General features: G+C 52.9%; 6 protein-coding genes across 6 annotated transcripts; 1 reads left to right on the top strand and 5 right to left on the bottom strand.

Moving 5' to 3' along the window:
- Nucleotides 1–660: 660 nt before the first annotated feature.
- Nucleotides 661–2,052, bottom strand: PG986_000896 (uncharacterized protein; the record flags this gene model as incomplete). The annotated part of the gene is made up of 1 exon (XM_066837118.1): nucleotides 661–2,052. The coding sequence occupies one exon, from the start codon at nucleotides 2,050–2,052 to the stop codon at nucleotides 661–663; it is 1,392 nt and encodes a 463-aa protein (XP_066706011.1).
- Nucleotides 2,053–5,529: 3,477 nt separating this feature from the next.
- PG986_000895 (uncharacterized protein) lies at nucleotides 5,530–7,554 on the top strand (the record flags this gene model as incomplete). Its single annotated transcript, XM_066837117.1, has 2 exons — nucleotides 5,530–7,229; nucleotides 7,296–7,554. The coding sequence occupies 2 exons, from the start codon at nucleotides 5,530–5,532 to the stop codon at nucleotides 7,552–7,554; spliced, it is 1,959 nt and encodes a 652-aa protein (XP_066706010.1).
- Nucleotides 7,555–10,115: 2,561 nt separating this feature from the next.
- On the bottom strand, nucleotides 10,116–11,243 carry PG986_000894 (uncharacterized protein; the record flags this gene model as incomplete). The annotated part of the gene is made up of 1 exon (XM_066837116.1): nucleotides 10,116–11,243. One exon carries the CDS (start codon nucleotides 11,241–11,243, stop codon nucleotides 10,116–10,118), a length of 1,128 nt encoding a protein of 375 aa, XP_066706009.1.
- Nucleotides 11,244–11,876: 633 nt separating this feature from the next.
- Nucleotides 11,877–12,404, bottom strand: PG986_000893 (uncharacterized protein; the record flags this gene model as incomplete). Its single annotated transcript, XM_066837115.1, has 1 exon — nucleotides 11,877–12,404. The coding sequence occupies one exon, from the start codon at nucleotides 12,402–12,404 to the stop codon at nucleotides 11,877–11,879; it is 528 nt and encodes a 175-aa protein (XP_066706008.1).
- Nucleotides 12,405–13,779: 1,375 nt separating this feature from the next.
- Nucleotides 13,780–15,934, bottom strand: PG986_000892 (uncharacterized protein; the record flags this gene model as incomplete). The annotated part of the gene is made up of 9 exons (XM_066837114.1): nucleotides 13,780–13,909; nucleotides 13,985–14,054; nucleotides 14,116–14,269; nucleotides 14,331–14,563; nucleotides 14,628–15,015; nucleotides 15,088–15,378; nucleotides 15,431–15,460; nucleotides 15,519–15,559; nucleotides 15,625–15,934. The coding sequence occupies 9 exons, from the start codon at nucleotides 15,932–15,934 to the stop codon at nucleotides 13,780–13,782; spliced, it is 1,647 nt and encodes a 548-aa protein (XP_066706007.1).
- A 2,104-nt stretch (nucleotides 15,935–18,038) lies between these two features.
- On the bottom strand, nucleotides 18,039–21,122 carry PG986_000891 (uncharacterized protein; the record flags this gene model as incomplete). The annotated part of the gene is made up of 6 exons (XM_066837113.1): nucleotides 18,039–18,785; nucleotides 18,859–19,825; nucleotides 20,252–20,285; nucleotides 20,334–20,843; nucleotides 20,901–20,929; nucleotides 20,980–21,122. 6 exons carry the CDS (start codon nucleotides 21,120–21,122, stop codon nucleotides 18,039–18,041), a joined length of 2,430 nt encoding a protein of 809 aa, XP_066706006.1.
- Nucleotides 21,123–22,138: the final 1,016 nt, after the last annotated feature.

The following is a 22,138-nucleotide window of genomic DNA, read 5'->3' as shown; positions in this document are numbered from 1 at the left end:
ACCAAACCCTTTACAACTATTTGGGTTCTTTAGTTCTTCGACAACCACCAATAACGTTTCTCAACACAATGAATGAATGCCATCTTCGTCAACCCCGGATTTCATGAGGATTTCAGGAAAAATCAACAATGGAGCGAGGGTATTAGGCATATTGCGCCCAAGCCGCTTTTAGTTCTGCTGGCAAGGAGGGGTTCTAGATACAAAATTTGGGGGCGCAACAAGGAGGCAGCTAGAGACGACTTATACAGCAAGTCTTGAATTGCCATGGAATTGGGGGCATCAACGGCACCTTGTTGACCGAGGAAAGGGCACGAAAAGTAGTATCCAAATTTCCGGTAGCAACGCGTAGCATGGTAGATGCTGTCTGGTGTAAGGTGAAAGGTTGATGCGATTCTCTTCGGCCGTGTTATACTAGCTCAAGTCAAGCATTTTCATTTTCTATTCTTACCGTTTTTCTTCTTCTCGCAAGCCGAATAATCAGTCCCTGGATTAGCACCAGGAGGTAATTTCTTAATAGCCCCAGCTTCGTATGACAGGCATGGCCTAGCGCCTCCAGATCTTACGAGGTTGAAATTGTGGCTTTTGCCAAGCGTCGAGTTCAGAGGCCTAGATGTCCTACGATTAATATACAGCAAGGGGTCCCCTATAGCACTCGGGACTCTATTTGCCTCGTCGCAACCTCTCTTTCCAGCCCCCTTTCTCGAATAGCCACAAAGCCTCGACGGCAAAAGCATACGCGCTCCGGTGGCCACGCCCCCTGCCGTCGCCGACCATGTTCCCGGCCGCGAAGTCGGCGGGGTCCACGTTGGCCTCCTCGCGGATGCTCTCCATGACGCGGTTCTCCTGGACGGTGGCCCAGACGCCCTCGGCGACGTCGTCGCGGCCGAACTCGCCGCGGCCCAGGCGGAAGAGGATGCGGCCGAGCGTCTGGTAGGCGATGCAGCGCTGGCCGGGGACGGCGCTGCGGGTGAGGCGGGCGAGCTCGCCGACGGTGTAGCCGGCGGCCTCGGGGGCCTCGCCGTGGTGGTGCAGGCCCTTGGAGACGGGGACGGCGCGGCTGATGCGCGGGGGCAGCAGGGTGCCGCGGAAGTCGAAGCGCAGCTGCGAGATGGGCAGCGAGGACTGGCGCGGGTGGTACGGGCTGTCGAAGTCGGCGGGCGAGTTGGCCGTCGGGATCGGCGCCATCCAGGCCAGCTTGCTCGGGTCCGCCGGTAGGTTGGGGAAGTACTTGGTGTGCAGGGCCTCGAGGAAGTTGGGGTCGGACGGGTCGAGGTCGGGCACTTGGGGGGGCTCGGGCCAGTGCGTCCGTCCGTGCTGGGCTTCGTCATGGTCTTCGGCGGAGGGGGCCGGTTGGGCGGCCTGTTGAGCGGTGGATGATGGGGCGGGCGCAGTACTGTCATCGTTGTCGTCTTCCACGGTGGGCGTCTCGAATGTGACCTTTTTCTTTGGTGTTTTGGGCCCCTCTTCTGTTTTGGCGGCGCTCTTGTCCGTATCCTGTACATCTGTAGTCGTAGTGGGCGGGGACGAAAGCTCGGTGCCGTCAGCCTGTGTTGCTGGCTGCTCGGCCGGTTTGTCGTCCATAAAGGGCGAGGGGCCATTCTGTTCATCCAGGTTTGCCCTCTTGAGCAGCCTTTGGAGGAGAGACGAGTCCATGCCGTTGAACAGTTCTTGCCTTGCTGCTTCTATTTCCTCAGGTGACATACTAGCCAGTCTTTGGCTGTTTTCGCGATCTATGCTGCTCTTCTCATCCTCTGGCCAGCTCTGCTGGACAGGGCCCGCGCCGCCATCTCGCCGTGGTGCTGGTGCTGGTGCTGGTGCTGTACTGTGCTCTTCGACTGTCGGGCTAGGCTTCGAGTTGGAGCTCGGGGTCGATGTCGGGGGCTTGACATCGTCGGCCGGCTGTCCTTGGCGCTTCTGTTTGAAGGCTGATATCCGTGTACGCTTCTTGTGTTCGGGAAAGCCAGTGGCGGTTGACTTGGGCTGTGGGAAGCTCGGCGCTTGGGGTGAGCTTGTCTCCTTCTCTTTGATGTCGAAAATCATGAGAGAATTCATGATGGCGCTGATGAGACCAAGACGGGGCGACTAAAGCCAGAGTGACAGGAGTGGCTAGAAGGACGAACTTGGATGCGATCTTGAGATGCAGCTGTTGAAGGGTCTGTACAGACTATTCTCATACGCGCATGATGCGACGGGACGATGATGATGCAAATCAGAAGTGGGCTGCAAAGAAAAGAAAGGTGGGTCTGCACTGTCGTTGGGAAAACTAGGTTACCAATCTGCATACCTCCGACTACCTCTGAACTGATTTGTATCGGACGTAAGGTACCCAATGACACGCACCCCGTAACTTATAGTTCCATCCTCTTACTAGGCGCTGTGAGAGGGAGAATGCGAGCGGGGATTTCCAGTTTGTACTGTTCTAGAGTATGGTATTTACGACGATATAGTCTGCCCTCTCAAGTTTGAGCCTCTGTCAAGTAAAGCGTACAATGTACCGCTCTCTTAGCGGTGTCACCGACTGCTGGCTAGAAAACGTCGGGGGTTGTGCACGGATCCTGTCTGAAGCCTGTCGTAATCTAGAAGAGTGCCACTTTAGGTTAGCCAAACGCTGTGCCTGGGAGCTTTTACCAGGACGCTACCTAGACTCACTCACATTGCAAGCAATGCGATTGAACTCATGCAACTTGGCAGCTATGATTATTTTATCTCATGGGCATAAGCATGTCTATACTTGTCCGGTAAAGCTCAAGAGACACCAGAGATGGGCTGGGCAGGATCCAAGCCGGTAAACACAGAGAGATAGGTCCCGGAACCGCCTGCGACCAGCCGGGAGGATGAACTAAGCCATATTTAGAACAATGCATTAGTGGGCAAATCCACTTCTCGGCACGACAACTGCCCCCCATGCACGGAGACGGGCGCGAGAAACATTGAACAGGTTTCGATTTTAGCGCGGGAGCCCACCATACGCTTAGCCGGCCAATCAGCCGCCACATTGTAGGTACGCTTACGTCGGGTTTCACTTTTCAGTCGATCGAAGGCACATTTGGGCTGAAACACCAGTCTTCGAAGGCTACCGGATCCAACGAGACAAAACAGACCTTGGCCTCTCACCGTGTTTTTATTGATGCATTCATCAAATGGGTACCATGTGCCAATCAATCTTGACTGTTGCTCTTGGACCACATACACCCCAAAGCTTCGGTGTGGAGCAGATTTTGCTGACAGATGCAGCAGGCATTGCTTTGAATACGAATACTCAATTCATCTTATCTACGGCCAGGAACCAGAACACTCCACATTATCGATAACGGTCAATGCAAAGAGTATCAGCCGGATTGATTGATTCATTCATGATCGGCGCTCCGGACTATAGACGTGCATATAGTCACACCGGTTCTTGCGTACTATCGCCCATATCCCGATTTTGCGGTATTGGTTTACAACTGCGCAACATTCGCAGTACAGTCGTTATTCGGGAAGAAAGTCTAGAAGAGGAGAAGAAAAGATTGAACGGCTGTCCCGAGTGTTCTTTCTGTGGTTACACACACCATCCTCAAGTCTGGGGAAAGGACCCCTGTTTCCGAGACCCACCCCTGTCCGATCCCATGCTGCGGCTATCGTGCGTTCGTGCTAGGTAGGCAGGCATTATTATATAATCAATCGACCAAGAGCTGGGAGCCGGGCTGGAACTGACGTGGTACGAGTGTACCTGCCAGTGCCATGTACCTCGCCCTCCCCTGCAAGGCCATGCGCGGTATATGGCATACTTTCCATTCATGGCCCTTGGAGAGAGAGAGGAATAGTCCGGGACTGGGTGCACTAAAGGCACGACCCTATCAAAGAGACGCCAGAACCATAAACGACAGCAAGCATAACTGTACATGCTGCCCCAGTACCGTTTGTCTACCCGCCGGACCTGTTTTCCCAATGAGGCCAGAGGGCAGAGCCGTCAGGCAGTTGAGTCTGATGATCTCGCGCTCTCCCCTGCAGCTGATCTGGTTGGCTGCCAAGTGAAGGGCTGTTGCTGACCCTTTTGCCGAATCGCGATTCCATTCATACTCGCTTCCACCTGGAGTTGCATCTACACCTGGCCCATCTGGCCGTGCTGGTGGTTTTGCTTGCCTGCTTGCTTTGCCTATTACCTCCTTCCCTTCGCTCGCCGACCGATGTGATGGATGGAGGTGTCGTCGCGTCGACGATGATTGTCCGTCCGCTGGCTCTGGCCCTGGCTCTACTCTCTCTCGCTCGCTCTCACCCCTGCCCCCTCCCCCCTTCGTCTAGTGTCGCCCCATTCTGGTTCCCTTTCCTTGTCCGCCTTCCGCTCTCTCCTCTTCTGCTTTTGGTGTTTTGGCCCAAAGCTCGGATCGTTGGTCCTGGTCCCAAGCCCAGCCAGCCAGCCAGCCAGCCAGCCATTCCCATCCATTGTCCCCATTCCCATGTCCCTCTTCCCATCCATCCCATCCCATCCCATGCCAACCTGTTTCCCTTGAACGTTTCTGCCCCCCAGCTTAGTCCGATCTTTAATTCGTTTTTAATAATAAAATTTCCCTCGCAGCTCCCAGGACAATTGTCAGATGGGTGGTCAAGGCCCCGGTTTTCCCTTTTCGCATTCAATTCTCTCTCTTCTTCTCGTCTGTCTGTCTCTTTTCTGCCGCCTTAACCTGCCAATTGCTCGTTCCCAAAAAAAGGTAGCCATCCCCAACTCCCAATTTGCACCCAAATCTCCTCATTTCTTCCTTCACCTCCTCCCAACCAACAACCTCGCAAATCCGTGGTGTTGAGTACTTCAATCATCAAAACCCATCTTTCGCCCTGCACTATCCATTCGTTTTTCGCCGGCATTTTCTTCACAAGAAGTCGCTGCATACTTTTCACCGTCTTTCGGCCTCTCTACTGGACCTGCTGCATCGGATTTCGAGCCCAGAATAGTCTCTTGCGGTCTTCTGGCACGATTTCCAAGTCCCGCGACCTGAGGTTATTCTCACCTAGGCAGCCCCACAAGAAAGAGAGTGACTGAGCGGCCTTGCCTTGCACAAGTCACGTTACTCTCTACCCCGACTAGGAGCCTGACTAGAAGGTCGCCTCTAAACGCCGAATAGTCGACCGTCCCCCCAACGCAGCTCAATCCAAATCTCGGGCGTAGTCCGGTTCGTCATATTTCGTTAACGAGCTTATTGATTGGACGAGATCCAGCCAACCAAGCTTGCGCATCGTCGGATTGATTGGCTTGTTGTACCGTACCATTCACGCCTGTACATTCAGCCTCCTCTATTGTCTCTATACTTGCCCTGCTCGTACAGATCTCTCAATGCCGTGCGGGATCAAGCATACCGGACTTTATTAAATCTCCATCTTTTTTCTTCCCTTGTCCGCCTTGGGTTGTGTAAATCCCAAGTACCTACCACACCATCCACACCTCTACCTACCCAAAGTACCCCTACTGCCACCATTCCATTCGCGTCGTAGGAGGAGAGTGCAAATATACTCTCTGCACTTGCCTCATTTTGAGGGCCTCCATCACACATCATGACTTCGACAGCGGATATCCCGATGCGAGACAGCTCGTCGCCCGAGCTGTCAGACCCTCCTTCTGTTCTTTCAGACAACTCTCCTACCAATTATGGAAACTCCAGAAACCGGCCTGGCGAGTTGGACGAAATCGTGGTCAACCAACGCGACTACCGGTACGATGGCTCAGGCCAACCTGTGCTGACCAAAGATGGTCTACCTCGGAGAAAGCCTGGCCCCAAACCCGGTACCAAGTTAAAGCGCCTCTCCAATACCGACGGATCGCCAGCCGACGGCGCCAAGGTGCGAAGACCCCGGAAATCCAAAGATCCCACTGCACCGCCGAATGCCCGCAAGCGAAAGCTCGCATCCGCCGAACCAGAGGCCAAAATCATCGAGCCCCAGCCAGAGCATAGGGCTGCCACCATTGGCGCGTCCAGCACACCCATCTCCGCGCGGCAAAAGCAGCTATCGGAGATGGGAACCACAAACCTGAACAACAGAGTAGAGCCTATGGCCCAGCCGAGCAGCAACTTCAAGCGCGAAGTTTCTAGCGCCCAGCCTCGCATCTCCAGCATGTCAAGTCTCCTCAACGACCCCGAACCGCCGCCACGACCGAGTGCTCCTCCCGCGCGATCCAGCGGGACGAATTACGACCCTATCCGTTCAAACTACGACCCCGTCAGGGAAACCATGGTGACGCACAGCTTCTCCAGTAGTATGGGGTCCCCACGCGCCCCTGCATCCAACACGGTCAACCGCGCCAGCGCGTCGCCCTCGATTGCCAGCCTGGTCGACCCTACTCCTGCCCAGAACTTGATCTCGCCAGTTCCTTCGCGCGCTACCTTTTCGCAAAGCACCTCTTCTCAGCCCCCGCGTGCTAAACAAGAGACGAGCTCGGTACCAGTTTCTCCCAACCCCTTCCGGCAGCCAGTCTCTCCCAATCCTTTCCGGCAAGAGTTCGTGGCGCCTCCGGCTCCCAAGCCAGCCGCGCCTGAAATGAGGAAATCGGTACCGGAAGTCAAGAAGTCGACCCTTGAGGTCAAGAAGTCAACTCCCACTGTGGTGTTGCCCTCGAAAGCAGGCATTGAGATCCGCCCGACCTCCATCACGACTATAGGCGCCGGATCCAAGCGTACGCCCCCGAAAAACCAGAGCGCTGCCTCGTCTTCCCCGCAAATGGGAGCCCAGAAAGACCCCTCGTTTGCTATGGGTGGAGGCGCGGAACGCTCAATTTTGGATTTTGGCAAGGCCGAACCCGGCCAAGAACTTACGACTCCTTCGATTTCTCTCCACATTCCTCTCGGGGGCGAAACCAACAAGTATGTCAACTTCATGCGCTTGGCCGAAGAACGTTACGGGTGGGATGCTCTGCATCCACGACAAGCCGAACAGCGTGCCCGAAAAGCACGCATCGCTGCCGCGTCTGCTGCTTTGGCCCAGAACGACTCCAGCCGAGAGGGTGACGAAATGAGTGTCGACGAGTCGGAGAACGAAGACAGCAATGTTGATATGGGCGGCATCAGCGGACCAGACAAGCCTGGCGAGATCAAGAAGCGAAAGAAGCGACATTTCAAGGAGGACGAGTATGACAAGGATGATGATTTCGTCGACGACTCCGAAATGCTGTGGGAGGAGCAGGCCGCTGCCAGCAGAGATGGGTTCTTTGTGTACTCTGGACCTCTGATTCCCGAGGTCGAAAAACCGGAACCTGGACGGTATGTGCTTCCTTACACGGTGCTAAGCTGTTCGCCGCGAGTGCACTTACTGACTTATGATTTTAGTGGCGACGGTTTACCCAAGCGAGGACGTGGATCACGGGGCGGTCGTGGCTCCGCTCGGGCCGCAGGTACCACTCGAGGACGCGGTGGTGGCCCTGGTTCTCGGGGCGGTGCTGTACGGAAGCCTCGCATGACCAAGGCCGACAAGGCTCAACTGGACCGCGAGAAACTGGAGCGGGAGCAAGCATTCCTGCAGAAGTCGGGTACCGGCACCAACTACAACGTGCTGCATCCAACCAGCCCGCAGTTTGCTGGATTATAAGATCTGAACGGGCGGATCGCACCCGAAATGTATCTGTTTGCTCTCCTAGCAAGCTCGGGCCAAACACTGGCCCTGATGATAGCTTTGCGAAGGCCGGGTTCGTTATCAAGAAGGCATTACGCCACGAGCGTTGCTGCTGCTTGATATTGTGCATCACGGCGATAGGGGCGAAACCCCGGCGGCTTTTTCTCATGTTTAAAAAATCACATTGTTGCATGGAAGGGAAGGGGCACTACGGTGTTACCAGGAGTTTGGTTGATTCATGGCAGGTCTCGTTCCGATACCAATCTCGCTAAGGTTTCCGAGATCATGGCTAGCATATTGGCGTCAAGGTAGACAGTCATCTCGCGTGTCGCAGAGGACGAAAGGCGGGGGACAATTGTGTTTTCTGGGGGTTTCTGTAGCCCGGTTTGTAGACAACCAGCGCGCTTCTACTTCACTGTCTGCATTTTGTCACTTCTGCGAGTGTTTGTCATTTGATTTTTCAGCGTGCAGTGTGCATGGAGATGTTCCCGAGGACATGGTTAGTCTCCTTGGTTCAATGGGTCGCTCTTACCCGTTATTTCTGTAACGTGGTTTACCATTGAGTGGCCCGTATCATTGAGTGGTCTACCTTTACCACTTCTCGATATTTTTATAAAAGTTATTTTAACCACGACGCTTTAAATTAATTAAATTCACTCGCTATTTAATTCGCTACTCGATTTTATATGTTTTTTATATGTTCGCGTATTATAGCCTGTCTCGCCGTAGATTTTACAGCGCCTGCCGCCCGTCGCGCGCTTTTTTAATAAACTACTATTTTCGCCTTTATTAATCGCTGGCCGCTTTTTTTTTGCTTTTTTATTTTATAGCCTTCGAGATTCCTTAATTATAAGGGTTTTTTTAAGCTGGACTCGCGACTTTTTAATTTTTCGGCGTTTTAAAAGGGTTAAATTAGCCTCTTTTAAAGTATATATTCGATTATATATAAGGGTTATTTTATGGGCTATTTTGGTTATATTTTTCGCTATTTAATTTACCGTATTTAAAATTGGCGTCGAAAAGCTTCCTTAATAGGTAAACACCCTCTTTTAATATAAATAGAGTGCTTAGTTATTTATTAAGGGTTAAACAGCGTTTAAGGGTCGTAGGTATTAGCCGTCCTTAAACGGGATAAGCTAAGTGTAAGCGTTCGAAGACGTATATTTAGTTTATTAATTACCTTATTCGGGTTATAAGGTATTAAGCCGGATACGCTGAATTTAAATTTAATATTAATTTCTATGAAAATAGCGAAATGTATAGCTTTAAACGCGATAAAAAACTCGAGTTTCGTAATATAGTTTATTAAGGCCTTAATAAATAGCTCGATTTTTTTAAATAAATACGCTTTAAGGGCGAATAAAGTGCTATATCGAGAGGTTAAAATAAGTGCGATAAATAAGGAGGTATATTAATTATGATAATGTCGTTATTTTAATAATATGCCTCGAATTCGGCCGAAATGTGGCTTTCGTGGCCGTCGAGAATTAAGAGGCGGTAGCGATTCTTCGTTTACGATTTAATATATTTATTAAAATACTTAATTTAGTTTAAGCTTATTTTATTATCGGTTTATTTATTAAAAATCGGTTTAATTACTTAATCGCCCGGTAAGTTATATTCGATAGCTTAATTCGCTAAGTAATATTAGCCTTAAACGATTAAAAACGGCGGGATATATTAGCCTTACGAATTAATATATTTAATCGCCGTCGATTATTTTCGATTACTAAGCTAGATTAATTTCGCCTTCCTACGTTAATCGGCGCGTATTACGACGAGGGTTAACCCGATTATGTTTATTATAAAGCCGGTCTCGTTAAAATTCTATATATCCTCGTTAACGATACCGTATTTAGCTTTAATATTCGCGATTAGCTTAAATTAACCGGAAATAACGTTTAGATTTTTATAGAGAGCCCTTTACTAATCGTACCGACGGTTTATTCGGGTTTTAAGGTCCGGGTTTCGGTTAATAAAGCGCCTAACTTAGTATTTATTAACGCGTTCGCCGTCGCGCGACGCGGTAAAGAGATTAGCTATATTTTTTATATTAGCGATTTTAAGAGATATCCCGCGGGTATTTAAATTAATTATATGCTTACAAAGTACCTTTTTTTTATTCGTATTTAATTTATATTATAAATATCGGATATCGCGTTATAGGGTTCGGTTATAAATTTAATAACGTAAAATAGTTTTAAGAACGTCGTATACTTTTACAGTATTTTTTTACTTAATAGATTTAAATGTTTTCGTATCGTTTAAATAGTTAAACCGATTCGGTTTTTTTAACTTAAATTAAGCATTATAATTATAAAGTTATTACGCGTCAAAGTTTAATTAGGGTTAAAAAGTAGTAAAGGTGGACCACTTAATGATACGGGCCACTCAATGGTAAACCACGTTATGTATAATTAGTATTTATAATACACCTTCACTAATACTGAATATTGACCATGTCCACCTGTACTATTCCTTTTTACACATTCTCATTGACCCTGCTTGGTGGACAACGTTCGATAGAGTATTATCTTTTAGCTCGCGTTGCTTGTCCACTCTGCGAACTGCCTCACCGTCTCGAGCGCGGGGTTGCACTCGGCCCAGGCGTACCACGTCTGCCGGAAAGCCAGGACCGTCTCCTGCTTGGACCCCCACGTGTACGCCTCGGGCAGCGCGTGGGAGTAGTTCTCCGGGTGGCCCAGAGCCGGCCAGTAGTGCTTGTTGTGGTGTTCTGTGAGCTGGTACAGCCGCGCCACCTGCCCGGTCACGTCCTGGATCAGGGGCGCGTAGTCATCGCGGTCGACGATGTCGCGCCGCGCGAGCACGATGTCGCTCAGCGCCTCCTCGCGCACCCACTCCATCTTCTCCTCGTAGCTCAGCTTCGTCGGCCGGTCGTCTCCGTCTCCCCCTCCTTCTGCCTTCGCCTCCTCTCCGCCTTCTGCCTTCTTCTTTTCCATCTCGTCGACGTGCGCCGAAAGCGCCACCAGGTCCAGCATCAGGCGCGTCTTGACGAGCGTCACGGATGCGAGGAAGCTGAGGTCCTTGACCTTCCTGAAGGGTTTCGATAAGTCCTCCAGCGCGTCCTCTCCCGTCAGGTCCAGGAACGGCTGGGACATGTCGGACCAGTCGTAGTCGGCGCTCGTGCCCTTGACGGCGTACCACTTGAGAAAATCAAACGCCTCCTGGTCCCGGCCCAGGCGCAGGTACAGCACGGGCACCTGGCTGCGCACGCCGAGGTTGTCGCCGCGGCACAGGCGCAGCATCTCGAGGGCCCTGGCCAGCGCCGCCTCGACGGCCTCGCCGGTGCGGAGGTTGAGGCACGCCGTCATGTGGTCGTGCAGGGCCTGCATGTAGGGCCGGGTGGCGGGGAAGCGGCCCCAGAAGAGGCCGAGGGCGCCGCCGCTCTCGTCCAAGACGCCGGCGGGCGCGTAGTCGTCGCCGGGCCGCGCGCGCAGCTCCGCCTCGGCCTCGGCGGCGGCGGCGCGCGCCTGCTTCACCAGCAGGCAGGACGTCTTGTGGGCGGGCCGGTGCGCGCGCTGGTGCTCCGGCCCGCAGTAGTGCACCAGCAGGCAGGCGCCGCACTTGAAGAGGTCCTTGCCGCGCCGGCGGCAGTCGGGCGCGGCGCAGGCCTCGTAGAAGAGGCCGAGGTTCATTCGGTTCATCTCGCTTCGTCTTGCTTGGTCTGATTTGTTTCTCGGGCCCGGCCTTGTTGTTTTGGGTCGATCGTATTGCTTGGCAATCCGTTTGGGGTGGTGTTCGGGTGTGCTATCGTTCGGTTCAACACGTGGTGGATGGCTTGAGGCCAACTTACACCCGGTTTCATCGAGTGTTTCAGGAGTTCAGGCTGAACAGGGAGTTGTGTTCTTAAGTGGCGGGCTGGCAGCAGCTGCCGATACCATGTCAGTGATAGAGCAATTGGAGTGCAATGCGCTCTCGCTGCTTCAACAATAAAAGTCGATGCGACGAGGCGATACCTTGCCACCGGATCATGAGATCTGCGGATGGCCACTACCAAGATCCCCATTTTCTTGGGTTTTCTTTTTCTTCTTCTGCAAAGTTTCCATGCACCCACCACCACATGACCTCGACGTCATTCGCGCCTCGCGCCTGAGCCTCTCAATCCCGATTGACGGCTACGACCGGTTGCAGCGAAACGATGGTCAAGGGGAACGGGCATTCACCGGCCTTCTCCGAGTGGGCAAATTTTCTTTGGTAAGGAATGGGTCGAATTTGTATATTATTGATTTCCCATCGTATTCTACAAAACAGTCCAAGAGTCCAACCAACGAGCCTGCCTACAAGCAGGGCCAGTCCATCTCAATGGGCTCGAGGTCGCCGGCGCCGCGGAAGTCCTCCTCGAGCTCGGCCTGCTCGACGAGCATGGTGCGGTCGGTCTGGCAGCCGAGCTGGGCGAGCTGGCGCCAGCGGGCGAGGTCCTCGGGGTTGCGCTTGTCGCCGTGGGCGTCGACGGACTTTTCCCAGTGGCCCTTGGAGAAGCCGATCATGGTGCTGATGCGTTTCTCCTTGATGTCGTAGACCATGCTGACGAGCGTGCCCGTCTCCTCGAGCCAGCTGCACTGCCACAGCTCGCCCGGCCGCACGCACTGGTACGTCACGGCCTGGTAGTTCTTGCGGCCGGCCATGGGCCCGCCGTGGATGGCGTACACGATCCGGTCCTCGTTGAAGAACCACATCTCGTACCGCCACGTCTCGGGCTTGCCCGACTCGGTCTCGGACCCCGGCACCGCGTACGAGTAGAGCAGGTGGCGGTCCCGGATGTCCTCGTCGAAGGACGCCGTCGATACGTTTCCGACGAGAGGCATGGTGATGATGGCGATGTGGTTTGGTGTTGTGGTAAATAGGTGGGTGTTTGGTATGGTAGGTAGGTAAGAAGTCGTGGTGAGAAGAGAAGATGGTGTTTTCTTTCTGGTCTTGGGTATCAACAGAGATCAAGTGTGCAGTCTAGGTTGGTCAGTATCGAGTCATGCGGCTCAACATATATATACGCAGTGGCATCCAAAGCTCTCTCGTGATATCGTGGCCAATGCGCCCAATCTAGGGAATCACGTTGTTGTCGTCGTCGCCGCCACGCACCACGTAAGGCTAACGAGATACACAGAGGCTACTACCGAAGAGCCGGGCGGCCGTGGCCCAGCAGGGCCTCTACCTCGGTAGAAGGGCCTCCCTAGTCGTCCGAGCTGGGTTGACTGCTGCGACGATATTGTGGTCCCACAACCGGGCATTTGGCACGACCGCTACAAAGGCGTAGTAAGTAGTATGCACATCATGGCGTGCAATGGGCCCGAGGGGTCAGAAGGGTCAGAAGGCGCGAGTCCAGAACCCCCCCTGGGCAATCCCTGGGCCGTCCCTGGCATGTCCGGGGCCCGTATTCGCCTGGATTCCCACGAATCCCTGGCCCGTCCGGCTGTCGGACCGAATCGGTGGGTACCGCTAGATCGACCGCCACGAAGCTTGTCCTCTTTTTGCCAACTGTTCTAGTGGGTCTTCGCTGCAAGGAACCACTGGCGAAGGGCTTTCGAAGCATCGTGAGATCTTCCAGACGACGGCGGCTGCCCTCTCGGCAATGGGCGTTAGCAAGATCGGCCGGTCAATCACTAGGCCTGGTGGAGCTTCCAAGCTACCACATCACATGGACAACTACTTCTCTGTGGGCATTTGCATACCAATTGCCGGATCGCTGCAGGACTGCTTCCTTGAGGCATGCATGATATGATGGGAAAATCCAGGAGTGATCCTGTGTATTATGTAATAAGCCATGTAATTACCTGGCCCCCTCCCATCAAACACAACATACGCTCATGGACCATCCAATCCCAACAATTTACCACAAATAATCTGCGACACCTCAGATGCCTGAGTCGTCTTGTTTTCCCTTAATCTGCTCCCACAGCGGCGATTCCGCCCAGTTCGTACAACCGCGTTGGACCTCGGTGTTCTTGCCGAACTTTGGTATGCGCGTGGGCCGGACCAAGAGCTGGACCGCAAGGCCTGGATAGGAAAGTAAGCTTCCCGCATCTCTCAAGAACCCGATGCCCGCCGCTTCTTCCATAGGTCCCTCCTTCTTTTCCTCTGAGGAGCACTCACCTGAACTGGCGTGCCACGCGATGTGGCAATGCAAGAGCCACGCGCCGGGGTTATCAGGCCTGAAAGCCATGACGAGGAAACCACCGGCGGGTATCATGGCCGTGTCCCTTCGTGGGGGTTTTCGTAGTTAAAGTATTGCTCGGGACTCGTCGCCTCGTCCCATGTCGTGTTGCCCTGTCCCAGGACGACGAAGTCGCTCCCATGCAGATGCATCGGATGGGGGCTATGGTGCGAGACCGAATGTGAGTAAGGGTGGCCTTTGGGAAGGAAAAGGGATGCGGTACAAAGCAATGCTTACATGATTGGGCTACCTCTTGGTGGATCTGGCGAGTCCAGAACCACGTAGATGAAACCGTGGTCGTACCTCTCTGTCGCCAGTGTCAGTCTAGATAGAACATAAGGGGTCATGGACGTGGAAGGAGAGCGCACCTTCTACGATCCTGTAGAGGGGGTTGTTAATGGACTCGTTTACGTTCAGGATAGTCGGTTTGTCGAAGTCGAGCCAGATGGGATCCTTGCCAAGCTTCCAGTGCACGTAGGGAGCCCCCCGGCGGTCCGAAGATAGGCCCTTCCTGGGGCTTCCCTGCTTCAAAGGTGTCTCTGGTGACGTTATTCTGCGGGTGTTGGTCGACACACCACGGCACAATCGGGTTGAGTAGGATAGGCTCGACGTCGTCACAGAGGGTACTCGGCTGCCCGCCCACGTCTTGAGGCAACTGCGTCGACCCCTTTCTCGACGCATCGTATCGGACAATCGCGGTCCTGTTATCGACAATGTTATCCCCGAAGAAATTGCAGGCAGCCGTAGGCGTAGTCCGCATCCAGTAGTCAGTGGAGGTGTCGTCCTTGCCTTCCACGATTACCGTGTATCTTTGACCTGTCATGCAGGAAGTCAGGAGACCCTGTTCCAGAGCTAAGCGATAAACCGGGAGAATACGTACCTATACCGATAAACAACTCCTCGACGGTGAATGGCTGGACTGCTACCAGGTCATTGGCGATGACGGTCAAGTTATGGCCGTCGATTCTGAAGTTGAAGCTGGTCCCGACAGCCCCGTTAATCAGCTTAAGCGTGTGGTTCTTTCCGGGCGTGAAAACGGTCTCGTAGTAGGGTCCATCCGTGCTGCCGTTGTAGTGGCCTATGCCGTTGACAACTATACTGTCGGTGGCCGGCGGCGGGTCGCTCACGTTTTTCGTCATTTCCGCCTCGAAAGCAAGAAACGCAGTCTCGTGGACCCAGTCTGAGATGATGACGGGGCCGAGGTCGATGTCCCAGTCTGCACTGGAAGGCCCGTGGATGACCAGCGGCCCAGCGACACCGTCAGGGTACTGGTTCTTGGAGTCAGCACCATATGTATATCATGCAGACCTCACTCGGAGGGGGAGAGGGGGTCGACATACCTGGGACGAGTAGTGGCTGTGATACCACGAGTGGCCGTACTGCATGGCCGTGAAGGTGTACGTAAAGGTGTCGTTGGGGGCGATGGGGCACTGGGTGATCCCGTTGACGCCGTCCATCTCGTTGGTGCCCAGCTGCCGGATCCCATGCCAGTGGATGGTAGTGCCATTGTCCGCCAACTTGTTGGTCACGTGGATGACGAGCTGGTCGCCCCAGCAAGCTTCTATGACGGGGCCGGGATAGGTGCCGTTGAAGTACTTTCCCTTGGTCTTTTCGATGCCATCGGGTCTCAACTGTCAAGAATAGTAAGTAAGTGCGAATGGACGAAACGACAGAGGGACCTACGTCTGGGTTCTCGGTTACGTCTAACCAGTACTGTGGCTCTTTGTCAGCTGCTGTCAGGTTACGAGTGACTGGGAAGAAGGGTATATACTTCTCGGATGATCCCCTTCGGCGTATTCTTCCTTTCCTCGTCTAATCTCCAATAAGTATACATTCCTCGAGTCGATGCTCTACAAATGGGACATGGATTAGCTTACAGTTGGTGCGAACGTCGTATTGAGTGAAGCTCGGCGTGTTGGCCGTGGGGTCTCGGATCCAGCAGTCCCTGGATGTCTCGGTATTACAAAACTCCCATCCTTGGGCTTCTAGCTCGGGATAGTGGCATTCGAAAGCGGCCTTTGGTTGAACATTGACATCGGGAACTGAAGGGAAACCAGGGTCGTGGGAGACCTCCTTGGGTAATCCAAGGGGCTTCTGGGAGGCGTCTTGGTCAACGATAATAGAAGAAAAGGGATTGAGCTGTGTGACTTGCAGCACAAACTCTACGGTAACTTGAAACCAACCCATTTTGCTGGCGACTAAATGGCTAGTTGTTGGAGAACTACTACCCTTGCCTACGTACTCACCGGGGGACTCTTTTGAGCGACGGCCATCAACTTATATGTGGTCTATTCACCAATGCATTTGCCACGTTCAGTAAGTACTGTATACCTTCAATGGCCACGAGCAGCTACAAAGCTCGGCCACACCGTAGAAACTTACGACCTTTTACGTATCCAACATAAGCAAGGGGGATAGGGAGGGAGATCGTTGGCGGTGAGGCTACTGCCTGTTTAAGCAACACAGAGCTGCGCCTAAAGGAGGTTGACTAACGTGCCTATACCAGTCATGTTAAGGAGCTGGTTGATGGCAGGCAGGCTGTGCGGGAGCTGAAAGCCAGTGGCTGCGTCTGCGTCTGCGTCCATCATATGAGCTGAGTTTCCGGCCTACTCGGCCGGAAAGCTGAACAACAGTTACTCGTCGTCCTGTACGTTTCGTAATGGCAAATACCAAACATAGACGAGCCCTTCGATCAAGTGTGCACTACCTACCTAGATTTTCAATAGTTGGATATCTGACGAATCATGGTCTTTCATCTTCACCGGCCTCCGGCATATTTTCGGCCATGTTACGTTGCGTTTTGGATGGGAACAAAGAACGCCCGCGTGCTATCAATGTGACAAGTAGAAAACGCGAGTCTCACGAGGTAAGCAGTCGGGTCTTTTCTCTCTCTCCGGGGGTGACTCAGATCCAAAGGTGATCACGGTTCCGAGCATTTGGGTTGTAGGGCTGCATTCAGCCGCAACTCAATTCGTCCACGTAAGGGCTGCTTTCCTCACGTGTGATTTCAGCCCACACCAATGGGCATGACAGGAAGCTTGGTCTCGCTTACATCACCGATTGGGCCATGATACGAACTTGGCCAAGTAGGACTCGGCTGACATATCGGCCCCCCGCGCGCCTTCGGAAAACTGGTAAAATCGACCCGACGCTTACGATATGGGGTGTCGGTGAAACCACCCGGATACCGTCAATACGGAACATCCGACGCGAAGCCAAACCGACCCGCGAGCGAGCTGGGGTATAAGGCTGCGTTCCGCCGCAGCCTCGGTCTTCGGCTCGGCGACAACTTCTGTCCTACAGTGATCAACAGTTCGCACATAATTATGATGCGCCGCTGCGGCTAACAACGCATACTGCAACGAAAACCGTGGGGAGGTAGCAAACCGATCCCGCACCGAGAGAGATGGTCATAATCAATACAGCAAGGTTGCCCGTATTCAGCCGTATCAATTGTGATGTCTTTCCAGATTGGGGAATCCGTTGGTGCTGTCCCCGTATGTAAGTTCTTTACAATGATATCAGAGTTGTTGTATCCCTGTCGAACCGGTTGCTTTGTAGGCTGTCCATAATGCACATGACCGATTGCCATATATGGTCAGCCCCTATCCCTGCCATCACGAAATTGGTGCACCAGCCAATGCCAGTGCCAGCAAACAAACATGGTTGTCCCAGTCCCGGCTAGTCATTCCGAGCTACGAACCGTTATTCCGGTTAGCTTACGTACAGCCCGTAATTCCGCTGACGGTTGTTTTCCATGGAAAGCCGGCTTCTGTTCCTGCTTCCAAGAATTGGATAGGCAAGAAAGTGCGAGCGTTATCAGTCACCATCTGATACAGACGGTCATTGTAGAGTGGCTCAGCCTCTAAGCCCTACTGTGTAAGTCGAGTATCCATGCTTGAGGCCGAGTTGAACCCGAAGATACGGTGTGCTTGCAGCCAACTAAGGCATACACATCTAGATTAGGCAACGTCAAGGATGCTGCATCAACTCATGACTTGTCACAAGCAGCCAAGAAGACTTTAAAGTCAGCTTTACATAAGTAATAACTGCCCCGTGGAGGCGATTGCATTAATTTGGGTCCATACGGATTAGGGCCTCCTTAATAATAGGTTTCAACAGCCAAATTGCAGTATAACCTTCAACCGATACATTCTTGATCAGACCTTCACCTAAGACTTTTAGTCTGCTCCTACTAGACTTGGAAGATGAAATTTACCGAACAGTGTGCATGTACAACGATCCACATGCAGTTGTGCTCCAAGATCACAGATTGCACAGTTTCTCATTCTTACCGCAGGGGATTTACTTCAATGTAGCCCAAGACATAAGCGTGCGCCACATCAAAAACTTGCTCTGCCGTCCAGGGACTGTATTCCATCTCCCCATCCTCATTCTCGAGGTCAGAAAGGGTGTCAAGATCACGATGCCATTTGCGAGGTGAACTGTAGAGGGCATCGAGCTCGCCACCGTATAGGTTGCCCAGCCTGACGTCGGGGTCCGACACATTGTCCCCACGGCACGCCAGAGTGTCCCGCAAAATGTCCAGCGCATCGGCCCAGCTTCCTCCGTCATTTCCCCAAAGACGCACACCCCTAAAACGCAAGGTTCGGAGGGCACTGCCGTTCAATTGGCCGAACATATTCTCAAGTACATCCTGCCTGATAGTAAAGCTGTGGAGAACCAAAGTATGCACCTTCGTCCAGTTCACTCCTTGAAGGGCGGGGCCCAAGGCAAAAAATCTGTCGTCGGGAGTGCTGTCCGGCCCGTAGTGGCCAAACGGGTTCGTATTGACCCAAATAGTATTGAGCTTACCTCCCGAAAGCATGGCCTCAAAGTAAGAAATGGCATAGTCCCGGTCTTCTGGTGAGAGAGGTTGCAGTCGGCGTCCAGCTGCAAGGAAGCTTGTGCCTTCAAGCCCAAACTCGAACTTCTCTAACTGCTCACTGGCAGTGCCTAGCTCAGTCATGGTTTTCATCTCAGAACCCTTGGGTTCTCCGGGGGGAGAGCAGAGTAAATTGACCCCAAGTAGGGAAACCTTCAATTGTGAGATTTATGATTGGTGTACCGGCTCTGTGACAGGCGATTGGGAGCTCTGACAGCAGTCTCACAGCGGGCATTGAGACGTCGCCGCCGCCAGACTGGCTCGAAATCTTTTTGAGCCAGTCGTGGGGCATCAACATCGCTGTCAATAGTTGCTTCTTGTCGTTCACGACCCTGAAACAATCGGGGTTACGGGGTCCCGCCTGCATATCTAGCATGGGCTCATCTGTTATGACAAACTCAAGCCCTTCATGCCGTATGCGTCCCAGAAACCGAACAATCCCCTGGACGAATGAGCCGCTCTGGATGAGTTCCAACTGCTCTTGGTGCTTTTGATGATAGACCTCGTGCGCTTTCCATAGCAACTCTCGGTAGGTGCGGACAGCCTTTTCTCTCTCCGTTTCTTCGTGGCCGTAGAAGTGACATGGTCGATCGTAATACTCCAAGTACCTATCTCCATCCCAGGCATCAAAAATTCTGTGGCCATTGCGGAGGCATTCAGCCACCTCCGGAGAATCCTTGTAATCCTCATTGCCGCAATTTTCCTTGAGCTCTAGGCTTCCCGATTCACGCAGAGCAGGCCGAGGTACTTCATCCCATGCGTCGCGGCATAATCGCCAATCGGGGTCGTAATACCGGCAATATGCGTCGACATCATGCAGCCGGGCCTCGACGAACAGTGACATATCGACTGCCTCTTCCGGGTTGTAGCAGGCCAGCGAGATGACAACCTTGCGTACGCTGGCGGCGATGATAGGATTGCAAGAGACCAGCTCTTCGGCGCGGCGTACTGCCTTCTTGTCCAACTCGATGGCCAGAGTCGAGAATAACATGGAGGTTGCGACGTCGCTCAGGCGCCGACACGTCAGTCGCAGAGCACGGCAATTTTCCCGGACGTCTTCCGTGGACGTGTCCAGATCGTCGTTCCGAAAATCCTCGAATGTGAGGTACAGAATTTCCAACGGAAGGTCAAGAATACCAGTTCCCGACCCTTGGTCCCCATTAGCAGGTGGGCTGCCATGGCGGGTCCCGCCGCTGGGGTGCAATGAGTCTATGGGGTTCAAATGCTCTCAGCGTGGCGATGAGACCGGCAAGTCAACTTCATCATGGACCAACGCGAGAGTCGGAGAAAACAAAACAAACTTGCTGGCCCGAGTAGGTGGCTGAGCAGGACCCACCGGTATTGTGGCGCCACCGGCCCCTATTTCGCATTTCGTGGGGGTCAGAAGCACAGCAAGCGGGATGGAGAACGTTGTAGACTATATCGCAGTAAGCACCACTATACTACGGATTTCACTATTGCTTGAAGGTAAACGAGTGTATTCGCTATCGGCCAGGATCATGTGCCGACTCAGTCATCAGTAGACAGAAGAAGGTATCCGATCTTGAGTAGCAAGGAGCTATACGCAGTCCACATCCCAGCTCTTAGGCTTTTAGGTATCCGGTGCTTTCATACTCTACTGTTCTTTGTTCTTGGCGTAGATAAAGTTGGCAGCTGGGACAGTCAGTATGTATAGACCAAGCGAAGTGGAATTTCACTTACCGACCGGCTTTAGACCGTTGGCTTTGGCCCAGTCTCGTACACCGTGGCCCTCCTTTCCGAAGCCCCAGTGCTGTCTGTCATCCGGCTTCGAAACGTGGATAGGCTCTGTCGTCCCGTTGGCGGGTGCAAAAGCCAGGAACACATAGCGGTGCTTTCCCGTCTTGGGCGGCGGTCCCGGAGGCTTGTATGGGATAATATCCTGGAGATCCGTGAAGTGAACCTTGGAACACGCAGCATCGGAGGGCGAGGAGAGAGTGAGACCTGTGGCGATGAAGTGGCACATCTCGGACCACTTTGGGTTGTCTCGAGATGGTGCATCAGGGTCGGACAGGGTGACGATGTATGTCATGTTGGATCCGCAGAGTGAAGTCGATGAGTCGGACGCCTCACTGAGGGTGATTTGCGGCGCATGTTGAAGCTTCTTCACCTTCATCGTGTTGCCAAGCGATGCATAGTTGCTCGATGACCACTCCGCATCCAGTAGGAACGAGGGAGTGAAGTCGTCAATCACTGGACGGATTAGATCCTATTCGGGTGGTGGTGGCGGCTTCAGCGGGAATAGCTTACCCGTGGGGATGATCTCGGCTTCCTTCAATCTGGTCACGTTGAGCAAGGATGAAACGCAGTTTGGCGATGCCAGACTTACTCCTCTTGGACCTTGTCTAGCTTGGACTCCTGAGTAGCTGCCTCATCGCTAGTTAGGACGGCCTGTTCTCCGGGACTGCCACGAGCAAGCGCTCGGACGCTGAGTAGCATCAAGGCCACGGCGGCTTGGCGAAACAATGCCATTGCGTCGACGATAGTTGTGTTTGGTATGAAGAAAAAGGGCTGCGGCGAAGTTGATGTTGAGTAGTACACAATCCAGATGGAATGAGTTGAACGCAGTAAAGTTGATGTTGCCGGCCTGCCCCTCCTCGGGCTGTGATGTCATGACGTTTCACTTCAAAACAGTGGTGCATGCTGCATGAGTTCGTGCATTCATACGACATTCTGCATAACCGACATCAATTAGAAAGCATCCCTGTTAGTATAAGGTTCCAGTCCGACTTGAAATGAATATAGTAGTAATATTTCACCTAACTTGGTGGGCAATTCTGGCATGATAGATAGGACGAGGAAAGGCTGGGTATGTCTGGGATTGGTATTTAGTTGGGTTCTGACAGAGCCAACGACGATGGCAATGACCTTTGACGTACCTCAATGAAGGACTGCTAGAAAGGTAGTCGGAGGAATAGCTACTACAGAATCGTGATCTAGAAGAACTGCCATCATCGTAAGCAGGATCACATGAGTGCAAAATGTCTGGATTTCTCCCGCCCAAGCCGACAAGAGCCGACAAGAGTCAAGTGAATAGTTACGCCGGCTGGATATACCCAGCTGGATGAAAAAGGGGCAAACAGAGATGTGAAAATGAAATCCCAGTGGGGGTCGGAAAAGTGACGGCAGATCTTGCCTTTAAGGATATGCTAATGATACTTCCGCCAGGCTGCATCGGCCCGGCCAGGGGATTACCACATCAGTCCAACTCGTATATCATGAGGTACCTGGGGGAGTGAGTGTGCGCTGCTGTTGAGTGAGCAAGTGAGTACTTATATAAGCTGTGGCGATGCCACGGTCCGGGACTGTGGGATTTGGCAGAAATTGCCTTTGACAGTGATGACGTCAAGTGGCTGTGGCTGCCAGCGTCCCAAAGGACATACTCAAGAAGAAAAGGCTTGTTGGTAAGAGAAGGAACAACTGTACTCGACGATGGTAAGAAGTGTTGGCGTCAAATACACGGGTGTGGAGTACGCAATAAGCAGTGT

Source organism: Apiospora aurea, assembly GCF_038362705.1.
Source record: "Apiospora aurea strain CBS 24483 chromosome Unknown utg000001l_segment0_segment0, whole genome shotgun sequence".
Taxonomy (NCBI): domain Eukaryota; kingdom Fungi; phylum Ascomycota; class Sordariomycetes; order Amphisphaeriales; family Apiosporaceae; genus Apiospora; species Apiospora aurea.
The sequence above is the reverse complement of the archived record's forward strand: the minus strand, read 5'-3'. Positions and strand labels throughout refer to the sequence as shown.